Source organism: Oncorhynchus keta, chromosome 18 (genome assembly GCF_023373465.1).
Source record: "Oncorhynchus keta strain PuntledgeMale-10-30-2019 chromosome 18, Oket_V2, whole genome shotgun sequence".
NCBI classification, from domain to species: Eukaryota; Metazoa; Chordata; class Actinopteri; order Salmoniformes; family Salmonidae; genus Oncorhynchus; species Oncorhynchus keta.
In genome coordinates, this window is record NC_068438.1 from 6,241,057 (window position 1) to 6,266,839 (window position 25,783).

General features: G+C 41.7%; 1 protein-coding gene across 1 annotated transcript; it reads left to right on the plus strand.

The window, feature by feature from the left end:
• Positions 1 to 3,919: 3,919 nt before the first annotated feature.
• Positions 3,920 to 25,547, plus strand: calm3a (calmodulin 3a (phosphorylase kinase, delta)). The gene is made up of 6 exons (XM_035791610.2): positions 3,920 to 4,135; positions 19,870 to 19,900; positions 20,325 to 20,468; positions 21,592 to 21,698; positions 22,635 to 22,770; positions 23,398 to 25,547. Exons 1-6 carry the CDS (start codon positions 4,133 to 4,135, stop codon positions 23,424 to 23,426), a joined length of 450 nt encoding a protein of 149 aa, XP_035647503.1. The 5' UTR covers positions 3,920 to 4,132; the 3' UTR covers positions 23,427 to 25,547.
• Positions 25,548 to 25,783: the final 236 nt, after the last annotated feature.

Here is a 25,783-nt window from a genome sequence, read left to right on the forward strand (position 1 = left end):
CATGCTGTTTTAGAGACTAATTCAAATATGATATCTCCCTTTCTAGAGCCACTACAAATTAGAGTGGGCTGTACCACTACTAGGGCCAATATCCTTTGAATAAACTCAGGGAAAATACTAATTTGAGCTGGAGAGGGTTATAAACAGGCAATGAAAGGTGATTATGGAGGCAAAGATCAGCTGTGTTAATAAAGAAGTACGTTCACAGACAGCAGCCTGGAGAGTCCGGGAGTAAACATACACACCTCAGATGCTGTCAAAGACTCGGTCTAATTACTCTACTTGCAAGGTGTGTGTCAAAGCATCTATTAGGAAAACAGTATAACAGAGACTCAATTTGGATGAATGATCTCCAAATGATCTGATAAAAGAAGACATTGCTTCAGCATAGCTTGGGAATGACTATCCAGAAGAATGAGATCGGGTTGACTTGCTGACAGAATGAAACTTAACACAAGCTGCGGATGCAGTGAATACTGAATATACACGGAGTGTAAAAAAAATAATGTAGAAACACGTTCTCTTATTTAGTTGCACACCCCTTTTGTCCTCAGAACAGCCTCAATTTGTCGGGGCATGGACTACAAGTTGTCGAAAGCATTCCACAGGGATGCTGGCCCATGTTGACTCCAATGCTTCCCACAGTTGTGTCAAGTTGGCTGGATGTCCATTGGGTGGTGGACCATTCTTGATACACACAGGAAACTGTTTGTATTTCTTTATTTAATAATTATTTGTTCCATATTTACATTACATTTCACAACACATTAAGTGTGTGCCCTCAGGCCACTACTCTACTACCACATACTATCTACAACACAAAATCTGTGTGTATAGTGCGTATGTTATGTGTGTATGCGTGTGTCTGTGCCTGTGTGTGTGTCTGTCTAACAGACCACTGTAAATCTTTTGTCTTGCCCATTCACCCTCTGAATGGCACACATACACAATCCATATCCCAATTGTCTCAAGGGTTAAAAATCATTCTTTAACCTGTCTCCTCCCCTTCATCTACACTGATTGACGTGGGTGTGCTGAGGATTATTTTTGTCTGCTCATACAAAGGCCTAGTTCAAACATCTTGTGATTTATTATTATTATTTTGTATTACTGTTATTTATTTATTTTGATTTACCAGAGGGTGCTGCAGCACACTCAACACCCCTACTTCCCGCTGCTATGCAAGGGGATGGATCTGGATGGACCATGGAGTCATCACCAGTAATAAGTTTGTATTGACATTTGTCAAACGGTGTTGTCATGTCTAATGTAATGGCTACAGGGTCTCTTCTGTGGGGTATGTGCATGACATAACAGCTATAGATATGGGAAAACCCCCAATAGGTAATAATGAAGTTAACAGCGTAGCCTAGTGGTTAGAGCATTGGACTAGTAACCGGAAGGTTGCGAGTTCAAACCCCTGAGCTGACAAGGTACAAATCTGTCGTTCTGCCCCTGAACAGGCAGTTAACTCACTGTTCCCAGGCCGTCATTGAAAATAAGAATGTGTTCTTAACTGACTTGCCTGGTTAAATAAAGGTAAAATAAATAAAAAATGAAGTTACAATAGAAACAACAAATAAATATGAAAGGAGAGATACTATTTAGAAACCTTAGTTGCAGAAGTGCAATAATAATTTTACAGCCACTGTATTATTGCACTGTCCACTGTATCACCACAGAAACGGTGGGAGTGGTTGACACAATCGCAAACTCCCTCTTTCCGCCACTCTCTCTGTTTTCCTCTCGGACAGGTTTTGGAATGCTGACCCCATCCACCACAGAGGGCAAAGTTCTCCTGGTAATCTACGGCCTGCTGGGCTGCTCTGCCATCCTCTTCTTCAACCTCTTCCTGGAGAGGGTCATCACCATGTTGGGCTTCCTCATGCGATGGTGCCACCGGAGGAGAACACACAACAGCAGGCAACGGGACAACAAAAACCAACCCGAGGGTGGAGGAGAGGAAAGAGACATAGAGGGTGGGAAAGATGGGTGGAGGCCCTCTGTGTATTCTGTCACTCTCATACATTTTGATGCTACACTGGTGTGTGGCATGTGGTGCTTCCACGCTTTACTCTGCCATGGAGGGGTGGAGCTACATCGTGTCCCTGTAATTCTGCTTCGTGGCCTTCAGTACGGTGGGCTTCGGGGGACCTGGTAAACAGCCAGGTAGAGTCCTACGGAGGAGCCCCCAGTGGAGGGGAAGAGCCCCAAGTGGGGGGGGGGAAGCAGTTAGGGAACCACCTACCAGGCCACCTACCAGACCACCTACCAGGTGGCTAACTGCTTCCTCATGCTCCTGGGGTTATGCTGTACCTACAAGCTCTTCAATGCTCTCTTTGTCATCATAAACAGGGCCTGAACTGGATCCTGGGTCAGCTGATCCATCTGTGTAGCTGCCTGTGCCACGGCAGACCTCTACGATGCCCACTGTTGCCCATGTTCTTGCCAAACCCGGCAGGTAGATGCTTGTGTGCTGATGCCACAGTGGAAACCCTGTGCCACAGGAACATGGGTTTAAGCACCACCAAAGACAGAGAAATGGGGAAACATGGATGCAGGCTTCCCAGAGGGGATGTCACACAAGTCGGACTACTATGACTGGTACGATATCTCCTAACTGGAGGGACACTGGCTACAAAATATCCGGCATTTACCTGAATATAGACAACACTGATAATTGAAGGTATAATCTTTCATAATTAAGTTACTTGGAACCATTTTTTCATATTTTTATGCTGTATCCTTAATGTACTCAATGTATCGTGGAACCAGTTTTACTCTCCCCATAAAGTGCATTAGGCCTGTGATGCTGGTTGTAGGACAGTACTTAAAGTTTTGCATGTACCCTTGTTTGTGGTTTCATGATGCAGTTTGTCTCCACAAGAGGGAGCACGTTGATAAAGCCATGTGGATTTTGTTGTGATGGACTGCATATTCTACTGTTCCAACTTTTTTCAACTACTGTCCTGACTTTTTATTGTGTGCAAATAAATGAAGGACAGAAAAGACTAGACACTCCAGCAAATTCCCTCTGACATTTCCTCCTCCCTACCTCTCAATAACTGGTCCAGGGTCTGTTATGTCGATGACTATGATACAGATCCACAAACAGAAAAGTGTGAGTTAGGTCTGACTAAATATTGTTACCACCTTCATATGACACACACGTAATTTAGAATTATTGCTATATCTCTACTTGTATGTACACAAAGGAGCAGTTATTATAGACCCATGGCATGGTTACATTTAAATGTCATTAGTACTGAGGTGAAAAATATGATCAACATCATACATTTTTCCTTATCATATAGACCTACATGATGTCAGACTACTATACTACTACCAGACTAGGCAAACGTTTTACATGTTGACCAATTAAGTCATATCTGAAATCAGCATATTCAAAACCTATATTAGCACACAGTGAACGATTTATACAACAGCAAATTATAAAGTCTTTAGTTCTGCAATGTATAGATCCAATTTGGCGCAATGCAGTTTACAACCAGCCAATTACAAAACCGGGTACTTTTCTGCCCGTTTCTCTGGACCAATAAGGATCTGCGTTACATTGACCAAGTTGAAGCTCATCTCATTGCACCACTGTGGTCATACTTGATCAAAAATAATAGCGATCAAATTACAATGTGCACTATATCCATTTCAAATATTGGCTATCGTTCACCGCTTCGATAGACTGAAATAACGAGCGCGTCTGCTTCTCGTCAATGCACGAGCGTAGCGCAAGCAAATAGTGCAAATAGTACAATTACTTTCTTTTTTTAATGAGTAACGGGACATTATAGGCAATGAGTGAGTGCAGTGGTCAATATAAAGTGAATAAATTATTATTCTGACGCATTTGGTGTGCAGTTAAGATTGGCAGGTTCGTGGGATGGGGGGGCGAAATATGTCACTTCGCGGAGCGATATAGTGCAAATGAGGCCACATCGGCAGTGACGCGGTCCCTAGTGTTTCCGGGCAACTTCGCAGAGAAGAGACTAGCGAATAACATTTCAGGACTAAACAACGATACATACGTTGACTACAGGTAGTTTGCCAGCCACGAGGGGAACCTAGACTATTTAGTACTTCATATTTTCCAAGTTTGAAGACCTAACATAATAAAATGGTGAGTATAGCCACACACATCCAAGCGAATGCTATAGCCAGCTAGCTAACGTTACCTGACTGTCATAAATTCGCTAGCTAGTTATCTAGCTAACATTAATTCGTATTGGGTTCGAGCAACGTCTATGTAGTTAACTAGCTATATGTCCGTAAACTAGCTAGTTAAATAAGATGTGACTGACAAAGTTAATCGGTTTGGCAGCACAACTGTTCATATCCCCACCTGGCCGGGCTGTTGGCTCGGCGTTGCAATAACCACGAAATGGCAGTTGGAAAAGCTCATAAGGACTCCGTGGATTACGGACAATAAGACAACTCTTGATTGTGGGCACGTATTGTTTGTCGAGGCGTTAGCCATGGCTAATTTTACATACGGCTAGCTAAGGTAATTTGTTTCACTCGTATCGGAGTTAACGTTATCTAATGTTGGTGTACGAATGGTGAGTGGGCGTTGTGCTTGTGGTTAGCGCAGTTTGATGTTATAATAACCTAACACTGCCAGTTGAATGAACTTACTCGATAGTATTAGTTGGCAAGTGAACTTGTGTTGTCATGTTTTCAATAACATGCCTTGCTGGCAATATGATCTAGCTAGTAATACTTGTTGTGCATCGTGTTGCGAAAATTTCGTTTAAAATACCTACGCGATATTTGAGCCTTTCCCGGTGGTGTTGTTGCATATTGCACCACGTTGATCCGCAGTCTGCTGTTCGTGAATGATCTTCCTTGCCCCCCCCTTCCTTGCCCCCCGCCCCCTTCCTTGCCCCCCTTCCTTGCCCCCTTCCTTGGCCCCCCTTCCTTGCCCCCCCCCCCCCGCCCCCTTCCTTGCCCCCCGCATTGAACCACATCATGGTTGGTGCAGTATACTGACACCGGATCCGCAGTGCATGCTTTGCAAAAATGAGACTAAAATACCTTGCGTGACAAATGATGGCATGTGCTCTGCTTTATCCCTCGGAATTGCTGTTTTGGGGGATGAAAGTGAGGCCTTGGTGCGAAGTCTGTATTATTCATGGTGGTTTGTTTTGCCCTAAAGGATAAGACGCAATTGACAATCTGAAGATCTTGCCATCTGCCCGCCAAAAACCGAGACCGCACCAATTCACTACCTCACAGTGAATAAGATATTAACAGTCTTTAACCAGGACTGTACAGTATGGCACATGGTATCTCAGTACTTCTCAAAGACAACACTGTTTCTGAGTCATTTGGTATTTGACACTAGCTTATAAATGCTCACACCCAGGAGTACACTAACTGAATCCTTAACCACTGCTTGCTTCCTCATCCAGCTGCGTGGACAGAATAAGCTGCAGTCTGCTTGCTGCCCTTTCCTTCTTCCTCTCCTGATGTGACTCACTGAGAGAGCAGAGTACATGTCCTGGGCTAAATTCTTTCTAAACTGTACTGAACTTCTGCTAAATGCAGAATCATGTAATGCAAAATGCATCATATGGGGATGATATTCATATTTTGATAACTTGAGTGGTGATAAGCAAAACATTAAGACTTTCTCAACAATGGACTAATAACTATATTTTTTAAATTTCTTTTAACTGTAATGAACATGTCTTGATTAAAATCAGTGTGCCCCTGGCTTTGTCGGTTGTGCACACTAACCTATTCCCTTTTTATTTTCTGAGGTGCATGCACACTTTCACAGATGTGCACACTTTCCCTCTCAAGCAATTAATGCTATACATGTGGTGACAAATCTAAAGACTCACAAAAAGCAACAGAGCTGGTAATAGACACTGTGCTACATTGGCGACCCTGTTCGTGCCACTCTAATTATAGCAGGCGTACTGAGGTGTATTTATACCCATCCCTGATCACACTTCCTCAGCCCAAAGTGTGCTGGCTGACTGACTGAGACAGGCCTCATAAGACCTCGTCCTCAACTGATGGGAGGGAGAATAAGGCCTCCGAGCACACTCCGGGTGGAAATCTCGATGGAGCAGACACATTGTCGCCCAGTTTCTTACACCATTTTTTTTTTACCATGTCAGCTTGGTGATTCAATCATGAACCTTTCGGTCCAACGCTCTAACCACTAGGATACCTGCTGTGTGTGTGTGTGTGTGTGTGTGTGTATATATATTGTGTGTGTCTAAGCGCCGCAGTCCCAGACAAGAGTTGACACCTACTCATTCAAGGGGTTTTCTTTAGTTTGACTATTTTCTACATTATAGCATAATATTGAAGACATAAAACATTATGAAATAACACAGAATAATATAGTAACCAAACAAGTGTTAAAACAAATGAAAAGAGATTTTATGTTTGAGTTTCGAAGTATCCTTGATTAGAGGTTGACCGATTATAATTTTTCAATACCGATTATTGGAGGACCAAAAAAGCCGATACCGATTTAATCGGACAATTTTATTTTTAATAATGACAATTACAACAATCCTGAATGAACACTTATTTTAACTTAATATAATACATCAATAAAATCTATTTAGTCAAGTAAATAATGAAACATGTTCAATTTCGTTTAAATGATGAAAAAAACAGTGTCGGAGAAGAAAGTAAAAGTTCAATATGTGCTAAAGTTTCAGTTCCTTGCTCAGAACATGAGAACATACGAAAGCTGGTGGTTTCTTTTAACATGAGTCTTCAATATTCCCAGGTAAGACGTTTTAGGTTGTAGTTATTATAGGACTATTTCCCTCTGTACCATTTGTATTTCACTAACCTTTGACTATTGGATGTTCTTATAGGCACTTTAGTATTGCCATTGTAACAGTATAGCTTCCGTCCCTCTCCTCGCTCCTCCCTGGGCTCGAACCAACAACACAATGACAACAGCCACCCTCGAAGCAGCGTTTCCCATGCAGAGCAAGGGAAACAACCACCACAAGGCTCAGAGCGAGTGAAGTTTGAAACGCTATTAGCGTGTGCTAACTAGCTAGCCATTTCACATCGGTTACACCAGCCTTATCTCGGGAGTTGATAGGCTTGAAGTCATAAACAGTGCCATGCTTGACGCACAACGAAGAGCTGCTGGCAAAACGCACAAAAGTGCTGTTTGAATGAATCTTTACGCGCCTGCTTCTGCCTACCGCTCAGTCAGATACTTAGATTCTTGTATGCTCAGTCAGACTATATATATATTTTTAATTGTACCTTTATTTAACTAGGCAAGTCAGTTAAGAACAAATTCTTATTTTCAATGACTGCCTAGGAACAGTGGGTTAACTGCCTGTTCAGGGGCAGAACGACAGATTTGTACCTTTTCAGCTCGGGGGTTTGAACTTGCAACGTTCCGGTTACTAGTCAAACGCTCTAACCACTAGGCTACCCTGCCGCCCCAGGGTGCAACGCAGGACACGCTAGATAATATCTAGTAATATCATCAACCATGTGTAGTTAACTAGTGATTATGATTGATTTTTATAAGAAGTTTAACCTCTAACTCCCCATCCCGTGTGCGGGAGTGTAATCATCGACTGACACTAATTAGCATAACGCAACGGACATAAATATTCCTATTCATGAAAATCACAAGTTATATATATTGAGACACAGCTTAGCCTTTTGTTAATCACCCTGTCATTTCAGATTTTCAAAATATGCTTTACAGCCAAAGCTAGACAAGCGTTTGTGTAAGTTTATCGATAGCCTAGCATAGCATTCTGTCCAGCTAGCAGCAGGTAACTTGGTCACGGAAATCAGAAAAGCAATCAAATTAAATCATTTACCTTTGATGAGCTTTGGATGTTTTCACTCACGAAACTCCCAGTTAGATAGCCAATGTTCCTTTTTTCCAAAAATATTTTTGTAGGTGAAATTGCTCCGTTTGTTCTTCACGTTTGGCGGAGAAATCGCCCGGTAATTGCATTCACGAAAACGCCGAAAAATATTCAAAATTAGCTCCATAATATCGACAGAAACATGGCAAACGTTGTTTATAATCAATCCTCAAGGTGTTTTTTTTTCAAATATCTATTCGATGATATATCCACCGGGACAATTGGTTTTTCAGTAGGACCGATTGGAATAATGGCTACCTCTGTATTTTACGTGAGAATCACTCTGGGAGCCATCAGGTGACCAGTTGCGCAATGTAGCCACTTACGGGTTTTCTTCAACATAAATGAGTAAAACTACGTCACAATGCTTTAGACACCTTGGGGAATACGGAGAAAAAGTCATCTGGTTGATCGCCCATTCCCTGCTCAATAGGGACGCATTGGAACACAGAGCTTTCAAAAGATGAGTCACTTCCGGATTGGATTTTTCTTAGGCTTTCACCTGCAATATCAGTTCTGTTATACTCACAGACAATATTTTTAGTTTTGGAAACTTTAGTGTTTTCTATCCTAAGCTGTCAATTATATGCATATTCTAGCATCTTGTCCTGACAATATCCCGTTTTACTACGGGAATGTTATTTTTCCAAAAATTAAAATACTGCCCCCTAGTCACAAAAGGTTCATGCTAGCTAGCAACTTACCTTGGCTTACTGCATTCACATAACAGGCAGTCTCCTTGTGGAGTGCAACGAGAGAGAGGCAGGTCGTTATTGCGTTGGACTAGTTAACTGTAAGGTTGCAAGATTGGATCCCCCGAGCTGACAAGGTGAACATCTGTCGTTCTGCCCCAGAACAAGGCAGTTAAACCACCGTTCCTAGGCCGTCAATGAAAATAAGAATGTGTTCTTAATTAACTTGCCTAGTTAAATAAAGGTATAAAAAATGTAAAAATCGGTGCCCAAAAATACCGATTTCCGATTGTTATGAAAACTTGAAATCGGCCCTAATTAATTGGCCATTCCGATTTAAGCCTTGACTGCTTTTCACACTCTTGGCATTCTCTCAACCAGCTTCATGAGGTAGTCACCTGGAATGTATTTAAATTAACTGGTGTGCCTTGTTAATTTGTGGAATTTCTTTCCTTAATGCATTTGAGCCAATCTGTTGTGTTGTGACAAGGTAGGGGTGGTATTCAGAAGACCGTAAGGACTTGGTCTTTTACCAAACAGGGATATGACAAGAACAGCTCAAATAAGCAAAGAGAAACAAACAGTTCATTCTTACTTCAAGACATGAAGTCAAGAACTTTGAACGTTTCTTCAAGTGCAGTCGCAAAAACCATAAAGCGTATGATGAAACTGGCTCTCATAAGGACCGCCACACGAAAGGAATACCCAGTTATATCTGCTGCAGAGGATACGTTCATTAGTTACCAGCCTCAGAAATTGCATCTCAAATATCAGACACATCTCAACATCAACTGTTAAGAGGAGACTGCATGAATCAGGCCTTCATAGTCAAATTGCTGCAAGGAAACTACTAAAGGAGAACAATAAAAATAAGAATTGCTTGGGCCAAGAATCACGAGCAATGGACATTAGACCGGTGGAAAGTAGTCCTTTGGTCTGATGAGTCCAAATGTGAGTTTTTATTTTTCGGTTCTAACCGCTGTGTCTTTTGTGAGATGCAGAACAGGTGAATGGATGATCCACGCATGTGTAGTTTGTACTGTGAAGCATGGAGGAGAAGGTGTGATTGTGTGGGAGTGCTTTGCTGGTGACACTCTCTGTGATTTAGAATTCAAGGCACACTTAACCAGCATGGCTACTGCAGCAATACGTCATCCCATCTGGTTTGCGCTTAGTGGGACTATCATTTATTTTTTTCAACAGGACATTGACCCAACACACCTCCAGGCTGTAGAAAGGGCTATTTTATCAAGGAGAGTGATGGAGTGCTGCATCAGATGACCTGGCTGACACAATCACCTGACCTCAACCCATTTTGAGATGGTTTGGGATGAGTTGGACCTCAAAGTGATAGAAAAGCAACCAACAAGTGCTCAGCATATGTGGGAACTCCTTCAAAATGGTTGGAAACGCATTCCTCATGAAGATGGCTGAGAGAATGCCAAGAGTGTGCAAAGGGTGGCTGCTTTGAGGAATATAAAATATTTTTACCTTTTTTTTGCTGGTTACTACATGCATATCTGTTATTTCATAGTTCTGATGTTTTCAAAGGAAAGACCCTTGAATGAGTAGGTGTGTCCATACTTCTGACTTGTACTGTATATATCAAATTGTATTGGTCGCATACATGGTTAGCAGATGTTAATGCGACTGTAGCAAATTGAAGTGCAGTAATGTCTAACAATTCCCCAACTACCTAATACACACACACACACAAGTAAAGGGATATAATAAGAATATTTAAATATATGGATGAGCAATGACCGAGCGGCATCTGCAAGATGGTGTAAAATACATTTGAAGTCAGAAGTTTACATACACTTAGGTTGGAATCTAACTTTTTCAACAGCTCCACAAATTTCTTGTTAACAAACTTGTTCACGCTACACGTTCCCCAAGGGCACCCCCCCATGCTCAACTCAAAAGATGGCGCACAGAATGCAAACATATTCTTAGAAATATTTAACCTCCACACATTAACAAGTCCAATAGCTCAAATGAAAGATAAACACCTTGTTCATCTACCCAGTGAGTCAGATTTCTAAAATATTTTACGGCGAAAACATAGCACATATGTATGTCAAACCACCACAAAGACACAGACGATATGTAGCCATTTTGTCGAACAAAAGATGTAATCACAAACGCAGGATTAAAAGAAAAATAATTCACTAACTTTTTGAAAATCTTCATCAGATGACAGTAATAGGACATGTTACACAGTACATTTTAATATGCAATTTATATCCATAAATCTCCGTTTACATTGACGCCATGTTCAGAAAATGCAAAAAAATGTCCGGAGAAATTATAGAGAGCTCCGCCAGATAACAGCAATACACATCATAAACTTTGACTAAATATACATGTTTTACATATAGTTAGAAAGATACACTGCTTCTTAATGCAATCGCTTTGTCACATTTCTTTTTTACGTTACAGAAATCGTTCACTATTCAATAATCTGAGACGGCGCTCAGACATAAGCAATATTTCTCCGCTATGTTGGAGTCAACAGAAACACAACATTACAACATAAATATTCCCTTACCTTTGATGGTCTTCGATCAGAATGTAGTGGAAGGAGTCATACTTACCCAATACATCGTTTGGTTTCAAGTCGTGTGTCTTTGTATTAGCATATGCTACGAGTTCCAGCTGAAATGCTACCAAAATTACTTCTGGTCCCGAACAGTTGCGCATCAAAACTTCAAAATTACATATATGTCGACTAAACTGGTCAAACTAAGTGCAGAATCAAGCTTTAGGATGTTTTTAACGTACAAAACAATTCACAGTTCTACTGGACAATCGTGCTTCTTCTGAGGCAAGCTGGAACAAAGAAAGATCTGTTCCCAACGCGCGCTCTTGCCCCCATGTATTTTCTCGCGACATCCACTCTTTCGCCTCGCAAAGGGTCAAAGCTCGCGGGATTTGCACAATTAAACGCTGTACTGAATGAGGACATCTAGTGGAAGACATAAAGTGTCTCCAGATCCATAGCTGGTTGGGAAGGGTGGGGGCGATGACGTCAAAGTTGCCCCAACTTTCCAATCCAATAATAATTATTATATGCATATATTAGCCATTTTGGACAGATTTTTTTTCAGTTTACTATGGGCACGCAATTCATCCAAAGGGGGCAGTATTCTGCCTAGCCCTAACTGGTTTTAACAAACTATAGTTTTGGCAAGTCGGTTAGGACATCAACTCTGCAAGACACAAGTCATTTTCCAACAATTGTTTACAGACAAGATTATTTCACTTAATTCAATGTATCATAATTCCAGTGGGTCAAACGTTTACATACATTAAGTTGACTGTGCCTTTTAACAGCTTGGAAAATTCCAGAAAATGATGTCATGGCTTTAGAAGCTTATGATAGGCTATTTGACATCATGTGAGTCAATTGGAGGTGTACCTTTGGATGTATTTGAAGGCCTACCTTCAAACTCCGTGCCTCTTTGCTTGACATCATGGGGAAATCAGCCAAGACCTCAATTAATTTTTTTAGACCTCCACAAGTCTGGTTAATCCTTGTGAGCAATTTACAAACGCCTGAAGGTACCACGTTCATCTGTACAAACAATAGTACACAAGTATAAACACCATGTGACCACGCAGCCATCATACCGCTCAGGAAGGAGACGCGTTCTGTCTCCAAGAGATGAACGTACTTTGGTGCGAGAATTGCAAATCAATCACAGAACAACAGCAAAGGACCTTGTGAAGATGCTGGAGGAAACCGGTACAAAAGTACCTATATCCACAGTCAAATGAGTCCTATATAGACATAACCTGAAAGGCCGCTCAGCAAGGAAGAAGCCACTGCTCTAAAACCGCCATAAAAAGCCAGACTACGGTTTGCAACTGCACATGTGGCCAAAGATCATACTTTTTGGAGAAATGTCCTCTGGACTGATGAAACAAAAATAGAACTGTTTGGCCATAATGACCATCGTTGTTTGGAGGAAAGCGGGTCAGGCTTGCAAGCCGAAGAACACCATCCCAAGCGTACTTCCAGTTGCTGTACCAGGCAGCGATACTGCCCGACAGGATGCTCTCGATTTGTGCATCTGTAAATGTTTGTCAGGGTTTCAGGTGACGAGCGCAGTTTTCTTCAGCCTCCTGAGGTTGAAGAGGCACTGTTGTGCCTTCACCACGCTGTCTGTGTGGGTGGACCAGTTTGTCTGTGACATGTATGCCAAGGAACTTAACTTTCCACCTTCTCCTTTCGATGTGGAATATGACAACAGCCAGTGAAAGTGCAGGGCACCAATTTCAAAAGATCAAATCTCATAATTTAAAGTTCCTCATACATACCATATCTCATACCATTTTAAACCTAACCTTGTTAATCCCACCACAGTGTCCGATTTTTCAAATATGCTTTACAGCAAAAGCACCACAAATGATTGTTAGGTCACCACATAGCCACAGAAAAACACAGCCATTTTCAAGCCAAAGATTTTCCAGCCAGAGTCACAAACACAAATGGAGATGAAAATGAATCACTCACCTTTGATCATCTTCATCAGATGACACTCATAGGACTTCATGTTACACAATACATGTATGTTTTGTTTGATAAAGTTCATATTTATCAAAATATGAGTTTACATTTGCGCGTTACATTCACTAGTTCCAAAAACATCCAGTGATTTTGCATAGCCACATCATTCAACATAAATACTCGTTATAAATGTAGATAATAATACAAGTGTTACACATGGAATTATAGATATACCTCTCCTTAATGCATCTGCTATGTCAGATTTCAAAACTTTACGGCAAAAGAAACCCATGCAATAATCTGAGACGGCGTCACCAATAAATCACCAATAGCCGCAATGAGGGCGTCAACATAAACAAATTACATGATAAATATTCCCTTTGATCTACATCAGAAAGCACTCCAGGAATCCCAGGTCCACAATAAATGTTGGTTTTGTTCGATAATGTCCGTTATTTATGTCCAAATACCTTCTTTTGTTAGCACGTTTGGTATATACACTGCTCAAAAAAAGAAAGGGAACACTAAAATAACACATCCTAGATCTGAATGAATGAAATATTCTTATTAAATACTTTTTTCTTTACATAGTTGAATGTGCTGACAACAAAATCACACAAAAATGATCAATGGAAATCAAATGTATCAACCCATGGAGGTCTGGATTTGGAGTCTCACTCAAAATTAAAGTGGAAAACCACACTACAGGCTGATCCAACTTTGATGTAATGTCCTTAAAACAAGTAAAAATGAGGCTCCGTAGTGTGTGTGGCCTCCACGTGCCTGTATGACCTCCCTAAAACGCCTGGGCATGTTCCTGATGAGGTGACGGATGGTCTCCTGAGGGATCACCTCCCAGACCTGGACTAAAGCATCCGCCAACTCCTGGACAGTCTGTGGTGCAACGTGGCGTTGGTGGATGGAGCGAGACATGATGTCCCAGATGTGCTCAATTGGATTCAGGTCTGGAGAACGGGCCATAGCAACAATGCCTTCCTCTTGCAGGAACTGCTGACACACTCCAGCCACATGAGGTCTAGCATTGTCTTGTATTAGGAGGAACCCAGGGCCAACCGCACCAGCATATCTTGCTAGTTGCCTATAATTTCCACCTGTTGTCTATTCCATTTGCACAACAGCATGTGAAATTTATTGTCAATCAGTGTTGCTTCCTAAGTGGACAGTATTGATTTCACAGAAGTGTGATTGACTTAGTTACATTGTTGTTTAAGTGTTCCCTTTATTTTTTTGAGCAGTGTACAGTGCCTTGCGAAAGTATTCGGCCCCCTTGAACTTTGCGACCTTTTGCCACATTTCAGGCGTCAAACATAAAGATATAAAACTGTATTTTTTGGTGAAGAATCAACAACAAGTGGGACACAATCATGAAGTGGAACGACATTTATTGGATATTTCAAACCTTTTTAACAAATCAAAAACTGGGCGTGCAAAATTATTCAGCCCCTTTACTTTCAGTGCAGCAAACTCTCTCCAGAAGTTCAGTGAGGATCTCTGAATGATCCAATGTTGACCTAAATGACTAATGATGATAAATACAATCCACCTGTGTGTAATCAAGTCTCCGTATAAATGCACCTGCACTGTGATAGTCTCAGAGGTCCGTTAAAAGCGCAGAGAGCATCATGAAGAACAAGGAACACACCAGGCAGGTCCGAGATACTGTTGTGAAGAAGTTTAAAGCCGTATTTGGATACAAAAAGATTTCCCAAGCTTTAAACATCCCAAGGAGCACTGTGCAAGCGATAATATTGAAATGGAAGGAGTATCAGACCACTGCAAATCTACCAAGACCTGGCCGTCCCTCAACTTTCAGCTCATACAAGGAGAAGACTGATCAGAGATGCAGCCAAGAGGCCCATGATCTCTCTGGATGAACTGCAGAGATCTACAGCTGAGGTGGGAGACTCTGTCCATAGGACAACAATCAGTCGTATATTGCACAAATCTGGCCTTTATGGAAGAGTGGCAAGAAGAAAGCCATTTCTTAAAGATATCCATAAAAAAGTGTTGTTTAAAGTTTGCCACAAGCCACCTGGGAGACACACCAAACATGTGGAAGAAGGTGCTCTGGTCAGATGAAACCAAAATTGAACTTTTTGGCAACAATGCAAAAACGTTTGGCGTAAAAGCAACACAGCTCATCACCCTGAACACACCATCCCCACTGTCAAACATGGTGGTGGCAGCATCATGGTTTGGGCCTGCTTTTCTTCAGCAGGGACAGGGAAGATGGTTAAAATTGATGGGAAGATGGATGGAGCCAAATACAGGACCATTCTGGAAGAGAACCTGATGGAGTCTGCAAAAGACCTGAGACTGGGACGGAGATTTGTCTTCCAACAAGACAATGATCCAAAACATAAAGCAAAATCTACAATGGAATGGTTCAAAAATAAACATATCCAGGTGTTAGAATGGCCAAGTCAAAGTCCAGACCTGAATCCAATCGAGAATCTGTGGAAAGAACTGAACTGCTGTTCACAAATGCTCTCCATCCAACCTCACTGAGCTCAAGCTGTTTTGCAAGGAGGAATGGGAAACATTTTCAGTCTCTCGATGTGCAAAACTGATAGACATACCCCAAGCGACTTACAGCTGTAATCGCAGCAAAAGGTGGCGCTACAAAGTATTAACTTAAGGGGGCTGAATAATTTTGCGCGCCCAATTTTCAGTTTTTGATTTGTTTAAAAAGTTTGAAATATCCAATAAATGTCGTTCCACTTCATGATTGTGTCCCACTTGTTGTTGATTCTTCACAAAAAAATACAGTTTTATATCTTTATGTTGGAAGCCTGAAATGTGGCAAAAGGTCGCAATGTTCAAGGGGGCCGAATACTTTCGCAAGGCACTGTATATCCAAACGCTCATTCTGGTCAGCGTTACGTCGGACAAAAACTTCAAAGTTATATTACAGGTCTAAGAAACATTTCAAACTAAGTACAGAATCAATCATTAGGATGTTTTTAACATATAGCTTCAATAAAGTTCCAACCGGAGTATTCCTTTGTCTTCATGAGCAATGGAACGTAAGTGGATACCATGAGGAATAAGCATGTTCAGAAAATGGCTGACTGCCAGACGCCTGAGATTCTGCTCTCATTCACTCCCACAACACTGTAGAAGTCTCATTCAAATTTCTAGAGATTGTTGACATCTAGTGGAACCCCTAGGCAGTGCAACATCATTATCTCATGGGGATTTCATTGGGGACTGTGGTGAATACATATAAAGCTCCGATTTCTCACTTCCTGTTTTGATTTCTCAGGATTTTGCCTGCCATATGAGTTCTGTTATACTCCGACATCATTCAAACAGTTTTAGAAACTTTAGTGTTTTCTATCCAATACTAATAATATTATGCATATATTAGCAACTGAGACTGAGGAGCAGGCCGTTTACTTTGGGCAACTTATTTGTCCAAGCTACTCAATACTGCCCCCCAGCCATAAGAAGTTAAGTCCATGATCATCTCCTTTGTTCTGTTGACGTTGAGTCAGAGGTTGTTTTCCTGACACCACACTCGGAGTGCCCTCACCACCTCCCTGTAGGCTGTCTCGTTGTTTGTAATCAAGCCCACTACTGCTGTCGTCTGCGAACTTGATGATTTTAGTTGGAGGCATGGCCACACGGTCATGGGTGAACAGGGAGTACAGGAGGGGGCTAAGCACGCACCCTTGTGGGGTCCCAGTGTTGAACGTCAGTGAAGTGGAGATGTTGTTTCCTACCATCACCACCTGGGGGAGGCCCGTCAAAGTCCAGGACCCAGTTGCATAGGGCGAGCTTGTGACCCAGGGCCTCCAGCTTAATGATGAGCTTGGTGGATACTATGGTGTTGAATGCTGGGCTGTAGTCAATGAATAGCATTCTTACATAGGTATTCCTCTTGTCGAGATGGGATTGTGCAGTGTGATGGCAATTGCATCATCTTTGGACCTATTTGGGCGGTATGCAAACTGAAGTGGGTCTAGGGTGGCAGGTACGGTGGAGGTGATATGATCCTTGACTACTCTCTCAAAGCACTTCATGATGACAGAAGTGAGTGCTACGGGGCAATAGTAATTTAGTTCAGTTATCTTTGCCGCCGGTACAGGAACAATGGTGGCCATCTTGAAGCAAGTGGGGACAGCAGACTGGGATAGGGAGCAACTGAATATGTCTGTAAACACACCAGCCAACTGGTCTGCGCATGATCTGAGGATGTGGCTAAGGATGCCAGCAGCCTTGCGAGGGTTAACCTCTCTGGTACCAGGGGACGCTAGCGTCCCACCTCGACAACAGCCAGTGAAATTGCAGGGCGCCAAATTCAAAACAGAAATCCCATCATTAAAATTACAAGTATTATCCACCATTTTAAAGATAATCTTCTTGTAAATCCAACCACAGTGTCCGATTTCAAAAGGCTCTACTGCGAAAGCACAGCAAACGATTGTTAGGTCAATACCTAGTCACAGAAAAATACATTTTTCCAACCGAAGAGAGGAGTCACAAAAAGCAGAAATAGAAAGAATTAATCACTATCCTTTGATCTTCATCAGATGGCACTCATAGGATTTTCTTGTTACACAATACATGCATGTTTTTCCCCCGCTAAAGTTCATATTTGTATCCAAAAATCTCAGTTTACATTGGCGTGTTATGGTCAGAAATGCATTGTCTCAAACAAACATCCGGTAAAAGTGCAGAGAGCCACATCAAATAACAGAAATACTCATCATAAACTTTGATAAACGATACATGTGTTAAGCATGGAAATATAGATAAACTTCTCCTTAAAGCAACCGCTGAGTCAGATTTAAAAAATGCTTTACGGCGAAAGCACATTTTGCGATTATGTTAGGTCAGCTCCTAGCCACAAACCCATACAGCCATTTTCCAAACAAGGAGAGGTGTCATAAAAGTCAGAAATAGCATTAAAATGAATCACTTACCTTTGATCTATATCTGGTGACACTCCCAGGTCTCCATGTTAGACAAATGTTTGTTTTGTTCGATAATGTCCCTCTTTATGAGTAAAATCCTCCTTTTTGTTCGCGTTTTGTCCAGTAATCCGAATGCAGAAGGCGCGTGCACTAATTCCAGGACTAAACGTTTTTTATAAGTACAATAAAAATTTGTAGAAACATGCCAAATGATGTTTTAAAATCAATCCTCCTGTTTTGTCATAAATCAATATTTAAACCGTACAAAAGCTTTGTCGATCGGAAAGGAGAAACAAGGCGCGTTCACAATCAGGGCGCATGGCTGATGAATGGAAATTTCCACTGGCCACTGATTGAAAGTGGTGTATCTCCCTAATTTTTCAGAGTAAAAGCCTGAATCGATGCCTAAAGACTGGTCACATGTTGAGGAAGCCACGGAGCTCGTGAACTGGGTCGATCCTAAGTCTTTATGGTGTATAGGCTTTCAATGGAAAAACAGCCTTTCAAAATAATAGTACTTCCTGGTTGGATTTTCCTCTGGTTTTTGCCTGCCATATCAGTTCAGTTCTACTCACAGACATTGTTTTAACAGTTTTGGAAACTTTAGTGTTTTCTATCCAAATCTACTAATTATATGCATATCCTATCTTCTGGGACTGAGTAGCAGGCAGTTTAATTTGGACACACTTTTCATCCAAAATTCAGAATGCTGCCCCCTACCCTAGAAAAGTTAAAACGTTTAAATGTCTTACTCATGTCGACGACAGAGAAGGGTGGGAGGACAGTCCTTGTTAGCGGGCCGCGGCGGTGGCACTGTATTATCCTCAAAGCGGGCAAAGGTGTTTAGTTTGTCTGGAAGTGAGACGTTGTTTCCTGTAGACGCTGCCACATACGTCTCGTGTCTGAGCCGTTGAATTGCGACTACTGTGTCCCTATACTGACATTTCGCATGTTTGATTGCCTTGAGGAGGGAATAACTACACTGTTCATATTCGGCCATATTCACAGTCCTCTTTACGTGGTTAAATGCAGCGGTTCGTGCTTTGTTTTGCTCGTGCTGATATTTATTTTTTCTGCGTTGTGGTTTTAAATTAATTTGCTAGGTATTACTACACTGTTGTAGCTATAAACAAGCATTTGTTGCACCTGCGAAACTGAGACCAATAAAGTTTGATTTGAAATTGCAAGTACTAGAAATAGATCTAATTGGCGGGAATGCGCTAACTGGCCTGAGATCAGTGACCACATTTTAAAAATATTCTGGAAAGTATCCTGTGTTAACTAGATTACTAATGCGTTGATTCTATCCATGTAAGGCATTCTGGTGAGCACTACTGTATTTAGTGTTCTGGGGCAACAAGTTAGGCTATGACAGAGAAGCTGTATGTATCTAGCTAGTTGACAAACGTGGCCTACCAAACGTCGGAAATTATAAGCATGTAGGAGTGAAAGTAGCCAGTAGGCTATGTGGAAAAAAAGTAAACTGGGTAAGATGTTTACATGCCACATTATCCCGTTTTCGGGTTATTATAAACCGGAAATGCTTAAATGCGTCAACTCAAACAGAATACTTGAGTATTCCAAATAATAATGGGGTATCAGTGTGCATATGAACATTGTCCTACTCCTGTGAGCACTGAGGTTATATGGGTGAGCGTATCACTGCCATGTCAACTCATCTGGTCTCATGTGAATACGATGGAGCAGGTATGGTTTTACACATAGGAGTAAAAGAGCAGCCATTAGGCGACTGGTGTAATTTACCTCAATTAGGCTATAATATATCAGGGGCAGTGGACAAATCTCACTCTTGCTTCCTCTCGTCTTCACAGGCTGACCAACTGACTGAGGAGCAGATTGCTGGTGAGTACTATCCCTAACCCTGAACAGTGAGGTTATTTCTGTCCATTTTCAAAGCTCTTCAATCCAATCCCAGTTAGTAGACATGACTGAGTTCACGTCGGTTGGCAGATAATGTGGGTCCTTAGGCTCTTGGGTCCTCAAGGTAGTACTAGTGACCAACATTGTAGGCTACTCTGCCTGTTTAGTTTGTACAACTGCTGCTAATCTTGTACAAACCATTCTTTAGTATTTGTATGTTGTTTTTTCTTCATCTGCACAGATCTGAACAATTGTGTGAAATCAATATGTTTGAATGCATTCTGGGAATTTGCCTTTCCCTGTCCAGTTCTCTCACATCAGTGCAGATGAAGGATAGGAAGACAATTTAGACTGGACATAGCCAATATAGTCATTTCCACCAATCCCACACTGTTCCCGTAATCAGAGTTCAAGGAGGCATTCTCACTGTTCGACAAGGACGGTGACGGCACCATCACCACCAAGGAGCTGGGCACTGTCATGCGCTCTCTAGGACAGAACCCTACTGAGGCAGAACTACAGGACATGATCAACGAGGTAGACGCTGATGGTAAGATTAGAGAGATGTGTACAATGACACACACACACACTGACTTACTCATTCACACTTGCTGACGCACACGTATGGTCAGAACTGAGGCTGACCCTTGTACATTATTGACATGGTGGATGAATGGGAACGCACACACAAACACTGCATAATTACTGGCCCAACGCTCTTAACCACTTGGCTACCTGCCGCCCTCCCTGGATGGCACCATGGCTCTGGTTTCATGGTGGATCACATTTCAAATATCCAATGTTCCCACACAACAGAGGCTCACCCGCAGAGTTGGAGGACTCTAGATGGATAAAACATGTCTTTGGCATGGACATGCAGATCGTCAGCTTGTAGTCCTAAAAAATGAAAATGATTTACCTTTTTGGCTCGTTCAGCCATTCCTATGGGGGAAATGAATGGGCTTTGGTATAAAAGCCGATAAGGTCTGAGGTTAACACTGGCTTAGGAGATCTTTCGCGTTGTGTTCTATAAAATATCAGTCCGTTAACATTCCGTTTATAAATTATGAAGCCTGTATGTGCTTGTATTGAATACATAAGTGTTTCATAAATCACAAAGTGACGTTGTCTGATGAACATTATCTCATAGAACAAAGAGTGTAAGTTCTAAGCTTGTGTTTATCCAAAAACCCTCAAACCCCTACTTGTTGTTTTTGGCCAATAGGCAATGGTAAAGTTGGTGCCTACAAAAAGACCCCATTACTATTGCTCTCTATTGCCATTTAGGGCTTCCACCATTTTGACAGTAGTAAACTAGGTGGGACTTCCTATGGGTTAAGGAAGGATCACATGATTCCACCCGGGGGATCAGCCAATGAATTATACTTGTGAGGTGGCAGAAATGCGCTAACCTTGGCTTTTCTGTTCAAACAACACACTAGGTGGTGTCTTGCACCCTTTCAGTTTTTGTCAACTCATAGAAGAAAATGGACTACTTAAAAATGGAGATTGAGTCAATGGTGCTGCCCTTGCAATCGTATGCAAAGAGGATATCGTTTTTGAGCTCATTCCAAAATGTCCCAAAAAGATCTCAACACTGCTCATTCTGAAATAAAATGAGTCTTTGTCTGTGCACACAAACGTAAAATCAAGACTGTCTTGTATGTCCTTAGGTAATGGAACGATCGATTTCCCAGAGTTCCTGACAATGATGGCAAGGAAGATGAAGGACACAGACAGCGAGGAGGAGATCAGAGAAGCCTTCAGAGTCTTTGATAAGGTACTCGCGCTCCACACCATCTCCTTTTGATTGTTGTACCCAGTCAATTGGAAATGTGCTTAGTTTTTGGAACATGAGCCATTTTGATGATCTGTTTTAGTTTTTTTTGTGTGGAGTTGTGAATATTGGACCAAAGGGATTGTAGGGGGGAGAGAGAGAGACTAACACTTCATGTTTTAGGAATGTGATGTTGAACGTGTGATGGACAATGGCGCCACTGCTCTTGTGCATGCCTCTGCAATTCTGATGTGTTAGTCATCATGGTTGTGTCTCCTTAACTGTGTTGCTGAGAAGAGGGCTTTGTTTGTGGACAGGGAGCGGAGTATAACGTTACCCGCAGGCAGATTATTGCAGTGCAGAAATCTGAGTCACAAGCTAATAGGGAGAGCTCATTGGCTGGGTTTATATTGCTTTGTGCAGCCTGGAACAATGCAACCCCTTTAAACAGAGCCTTGTGATTTTGGGAGTGTGTATTGCGGTTGTTTGTTTGCAGCCTATTTGACGGATCGATGTGATTGTAAGGTTTGTTTCCTTGGGACATTTGTGCAACTGTCCTGAAGAACCTTGGTTACTGCTACGGTGCCATTCTGCTAGGATGCCAATCTGTGTCAGCATTCCCCTGCTCTGTTTATCATCTCTCCCTTTGCGGCTCTTGAGACTTGGCAGAGCTAGAGCCAGAGAATGTCAGGCTCAGGCTGGGTGAGCAGATGGACCAGAGCCATGCATGTCTCTGGCTGTCACACAGATGGGGCAGCCAGGGACCATTTTAATTTACCAGCAGACCAGATAAGCCCGGGCTGTGTTCAGGAGAGGAAGATCTCACTGATTGTTCAGATAGGAAACGCTTGTTTAGACCTAATCTCATTCTGACAGGTAAAAGTACTGTATGTAGAGCCTTCGCTCTTTGCCTATTGAATGAGCCTGTTCTCCCTGTAGGATGGGAACGGCTACATCAGCGCGGCAGAGCTGCGGCACGTCATGACCAACCTCGGGGAGAAGCTCACAGACGAGGAGGTGGACGAGATGATCCGTGAGGCCGACATTGATGGAGACGGACAGGTCAACTATGAGGGTGAGTTCAACGTCCTTCCACTTTCCCGCTCGTGTGTTTGCAGATCTAAAGGAAATGGATAGGTGGAAACAAAATGGTGGAAGCTCCCCTTAGTAAGCCCATTGCAAGCCAATGTTGGAGCTATCACTGTATTTCTTAAACTTCCCTGGTACCTTAAGATTTGCAAAAAAGCTCCCCTAAGGGCTAAAGATTCTCTTAAAACCGGGCATTTTTCTCTCTCCTCCTTTTTCCTCCCTCTTCCTGCTCATCCTCATATCTACTGTGAGTTTAAGTCGGTGTCTTTCCACTGTTGCCCCTGTCAGTTAAGCCAGTTCAAGGCTTGTATTTACACTGAAGCAATGCTTCAGGCTTTCCTCTAGTCCTCGGGTAGGGACAAACTGGTTTTGTGCGCTTTATTTCTATTTGCTTTGATGCAAAAAAGAAAGGCGAAAAGATTGGTTTTATACATGACATGCTCACTCACAGCTTAATAAAGAATCACTGTTCATTGAATTGAAAATAGTATTGAAGACATTGATTCCTCATGTTCCAATCTTATATGCCTTGGGATGTAATCATTGTTAACTGAATGCCCTTTATTCTTGTGGATTTCTTATTTCTTTCTCCCTGTTTTGTTCTGCCTTCCAGAGTTTGTGCAGATGATGACAGCCAAGTGAAGTGGACTGTGCTCTCACACATTTCTCTCTCTCACATTGCTTGTCCTCCTAAGATCACTCTGTCTTTAAGAAAACAAACTAATAATCAAGCCAAAATCTAAAACACAAAAATGATTCAATGTACAAAATTCTTTAATCAAAAAAAATCCAACTACTTCTACGGGATCTGTTTTAAGAGCGACTGCAGATGAATCCCTAACAGATGTTAATGGACCAAGCTTTAACGAGGCGTGAGGCCCTTACTCCAGAGTAAGATCCTTCGGAGGCTCCCAGATGCCGACTAAATTTGAGGAAGTGGGAACACGGACGAGGCAGAGGGATAGGAATCCATACCAGATATGGCTGTCTTTCCTCATAAAGAGAAGCTTACTATTTTGAGCCTTTTTCCTAACCTGAAAACAATTTAGGCTAACGGTGCAGTCACAAATCGCAGTGCTGATTTCTTACATTGAATTGGGTAACTGCCTTCTTGCATGCACCCCTTCTGAGACAGTCATGTCACAACAAGGTGGTTCTGATCCCATTGTGGATTGTATACATACTGGAGGTATATACATAAATATATTGCTATACACTGAGTGTACAGAACATTGGGAACACCTTCCTAATATTGAGTTGCAACCCCCCCCTCACTTGCCCTCAGAACTGCCTCAATTTGTCTGGGCATGGACTCTACAAGGTGTCGAAAGCGTTCCACAGGGATGCTGGCCCATGTTGACTCCAATACGTCCCATCGTTGTCAAAGTTGGCTTGATGTGCTTTGGGTGGTGGCCCATTCTTGAAATACACAGGAAAATGTTGTGTGAAAAACCCAGTTGTGTTGCAGTTCTTGACACACTCAAACTGGTAAGCCTGGCACCTACTACCATGCCCCGTTTTAAAGGCACTTTTGTCTTGCCCATTTAACCTCAATGGCACACATACACAACCCATGTCTCAAGGCTTAAAAATCATTATTTAACCTGTCTCCTCCCCTTTAAGAAGTGACATCAATAAGGGATAGTAGTTTTTACCTGGTCAGTCTATCATGGAAGAGCAGGTGTCCCTAATGTTTTGTACACTGTTATATATCATTTGTAAAATACATGTCACTAACAGTTGGTGCACGAATTACAGTGGAAGGAGTTTCATTGGTGCTAGGTTGAGAGAATTCTCCCATCCCTAAGGGGTTGTAGGGAGTTGATTTAGAAAAGCACTGGTTGGTTGGTTTTAATAGGCTTTTTTATTTTTTTTTATTTGTTTGGGCAGGCTGTTGTCTTTCATTCTCATACAAGGCTTTTAAATTTCCCAGCACCACTGACCTATGGCATAGGAGTATGTAGATGTGCAGTTTCAGATCGTTGATTATGGTAACACACTTTGAGAGCATTGCTGTAAATATATTTTATCTGCTAACATATATCCTGATACAAATATTAATGTTCTGCTTTTTAAATGTGTTATCAAATATTAATATATAAATTAAACATTTTGGTCACAAATATTACTGTATCTAAAACTTTGCATGACCTATTGTTGATCTAGTATGACCTGTGATGTTTTGAAATGTGCCATAATACTCAAAAGCCTCAATCTTCTTGCAAGAGCAAATTAGAACATATGAATATACAATATAAACTATATACAGTACATACCTATTTGCACTTTGGTGGAAATCGTATATTTGGAAATGTTCTGAAAAAGTCAACGTTGCGGCTGCTGGAATAACTAATTTTGTCTCTTGCTCCTATGGATTTGTCAGATCCTCATGTTGTCAAGTGTTCACATCTTTTATCCGTGCTCTGCTTGCTGTTCTACTGAACAGAGTATATATTCACTAATATATTTATTTTTGTCAGTGAGTTGAAAAAATACATTTCAGGCTGGTATAAATTAAGGGTTTAAAATGTATTTAGGGTTGAATGGCAGGAATGCTAGCGTAGGTATTGAATTGTTGCTTAAAAGACAACTTTGGGACTAAAACTTTCTGGCTAGCTTTTACTGGTTGGTTAACTTTTGATTGAAAGGTTGGAAAAGACACATGGTTAAGGACTGTTAATCTTCTGGAGATAGCGTACAAATTTAAAGATGTGAAATATTGTTTGCCATGAATAAATAAAGTGACTGTACTTCACTATATGACGCTCCTTGTCTTGCGTAATACTTAAATTGCCATTTTCATTGCTCACTTGTTTGTGTAAAATGCGCTGACTTTAGCTTGTACTCATGGCAGTTATTTGGAGTATGGATGGAACTTCAACTCAGTTCTGTTAGTGTGTGTATCCCAGGCTGCCAGTCTCCTTGCAGTCTTCATAATATCCTTTACAAGACACCCTCTGAGATTGGGTCAGAGGTCACCCCGGCCTCTGTAAGAGGAG

What these genes read in the sequence shown, in the direction of transcription:
- calm3a (XM_035791610.2), top strand. An exon ending in GACTGAGGAGCAGATTGCTG is followed by an intron (nt 19,901 to 20,324) that starts GTGAGTACTATC and finishes TCCCGTAATCAG; the next exon opens with AGTTCAAGGAGGCATTCTCA. An exon ending in CAACGAGGTAGACGCTGATG is followed by an intron (nt 20,469 to 21,591) that starts GTAAGATTAGAG and finishes GTATGTCCTTAG; the next exon opens with GTAATGGAACGATCGATTTC.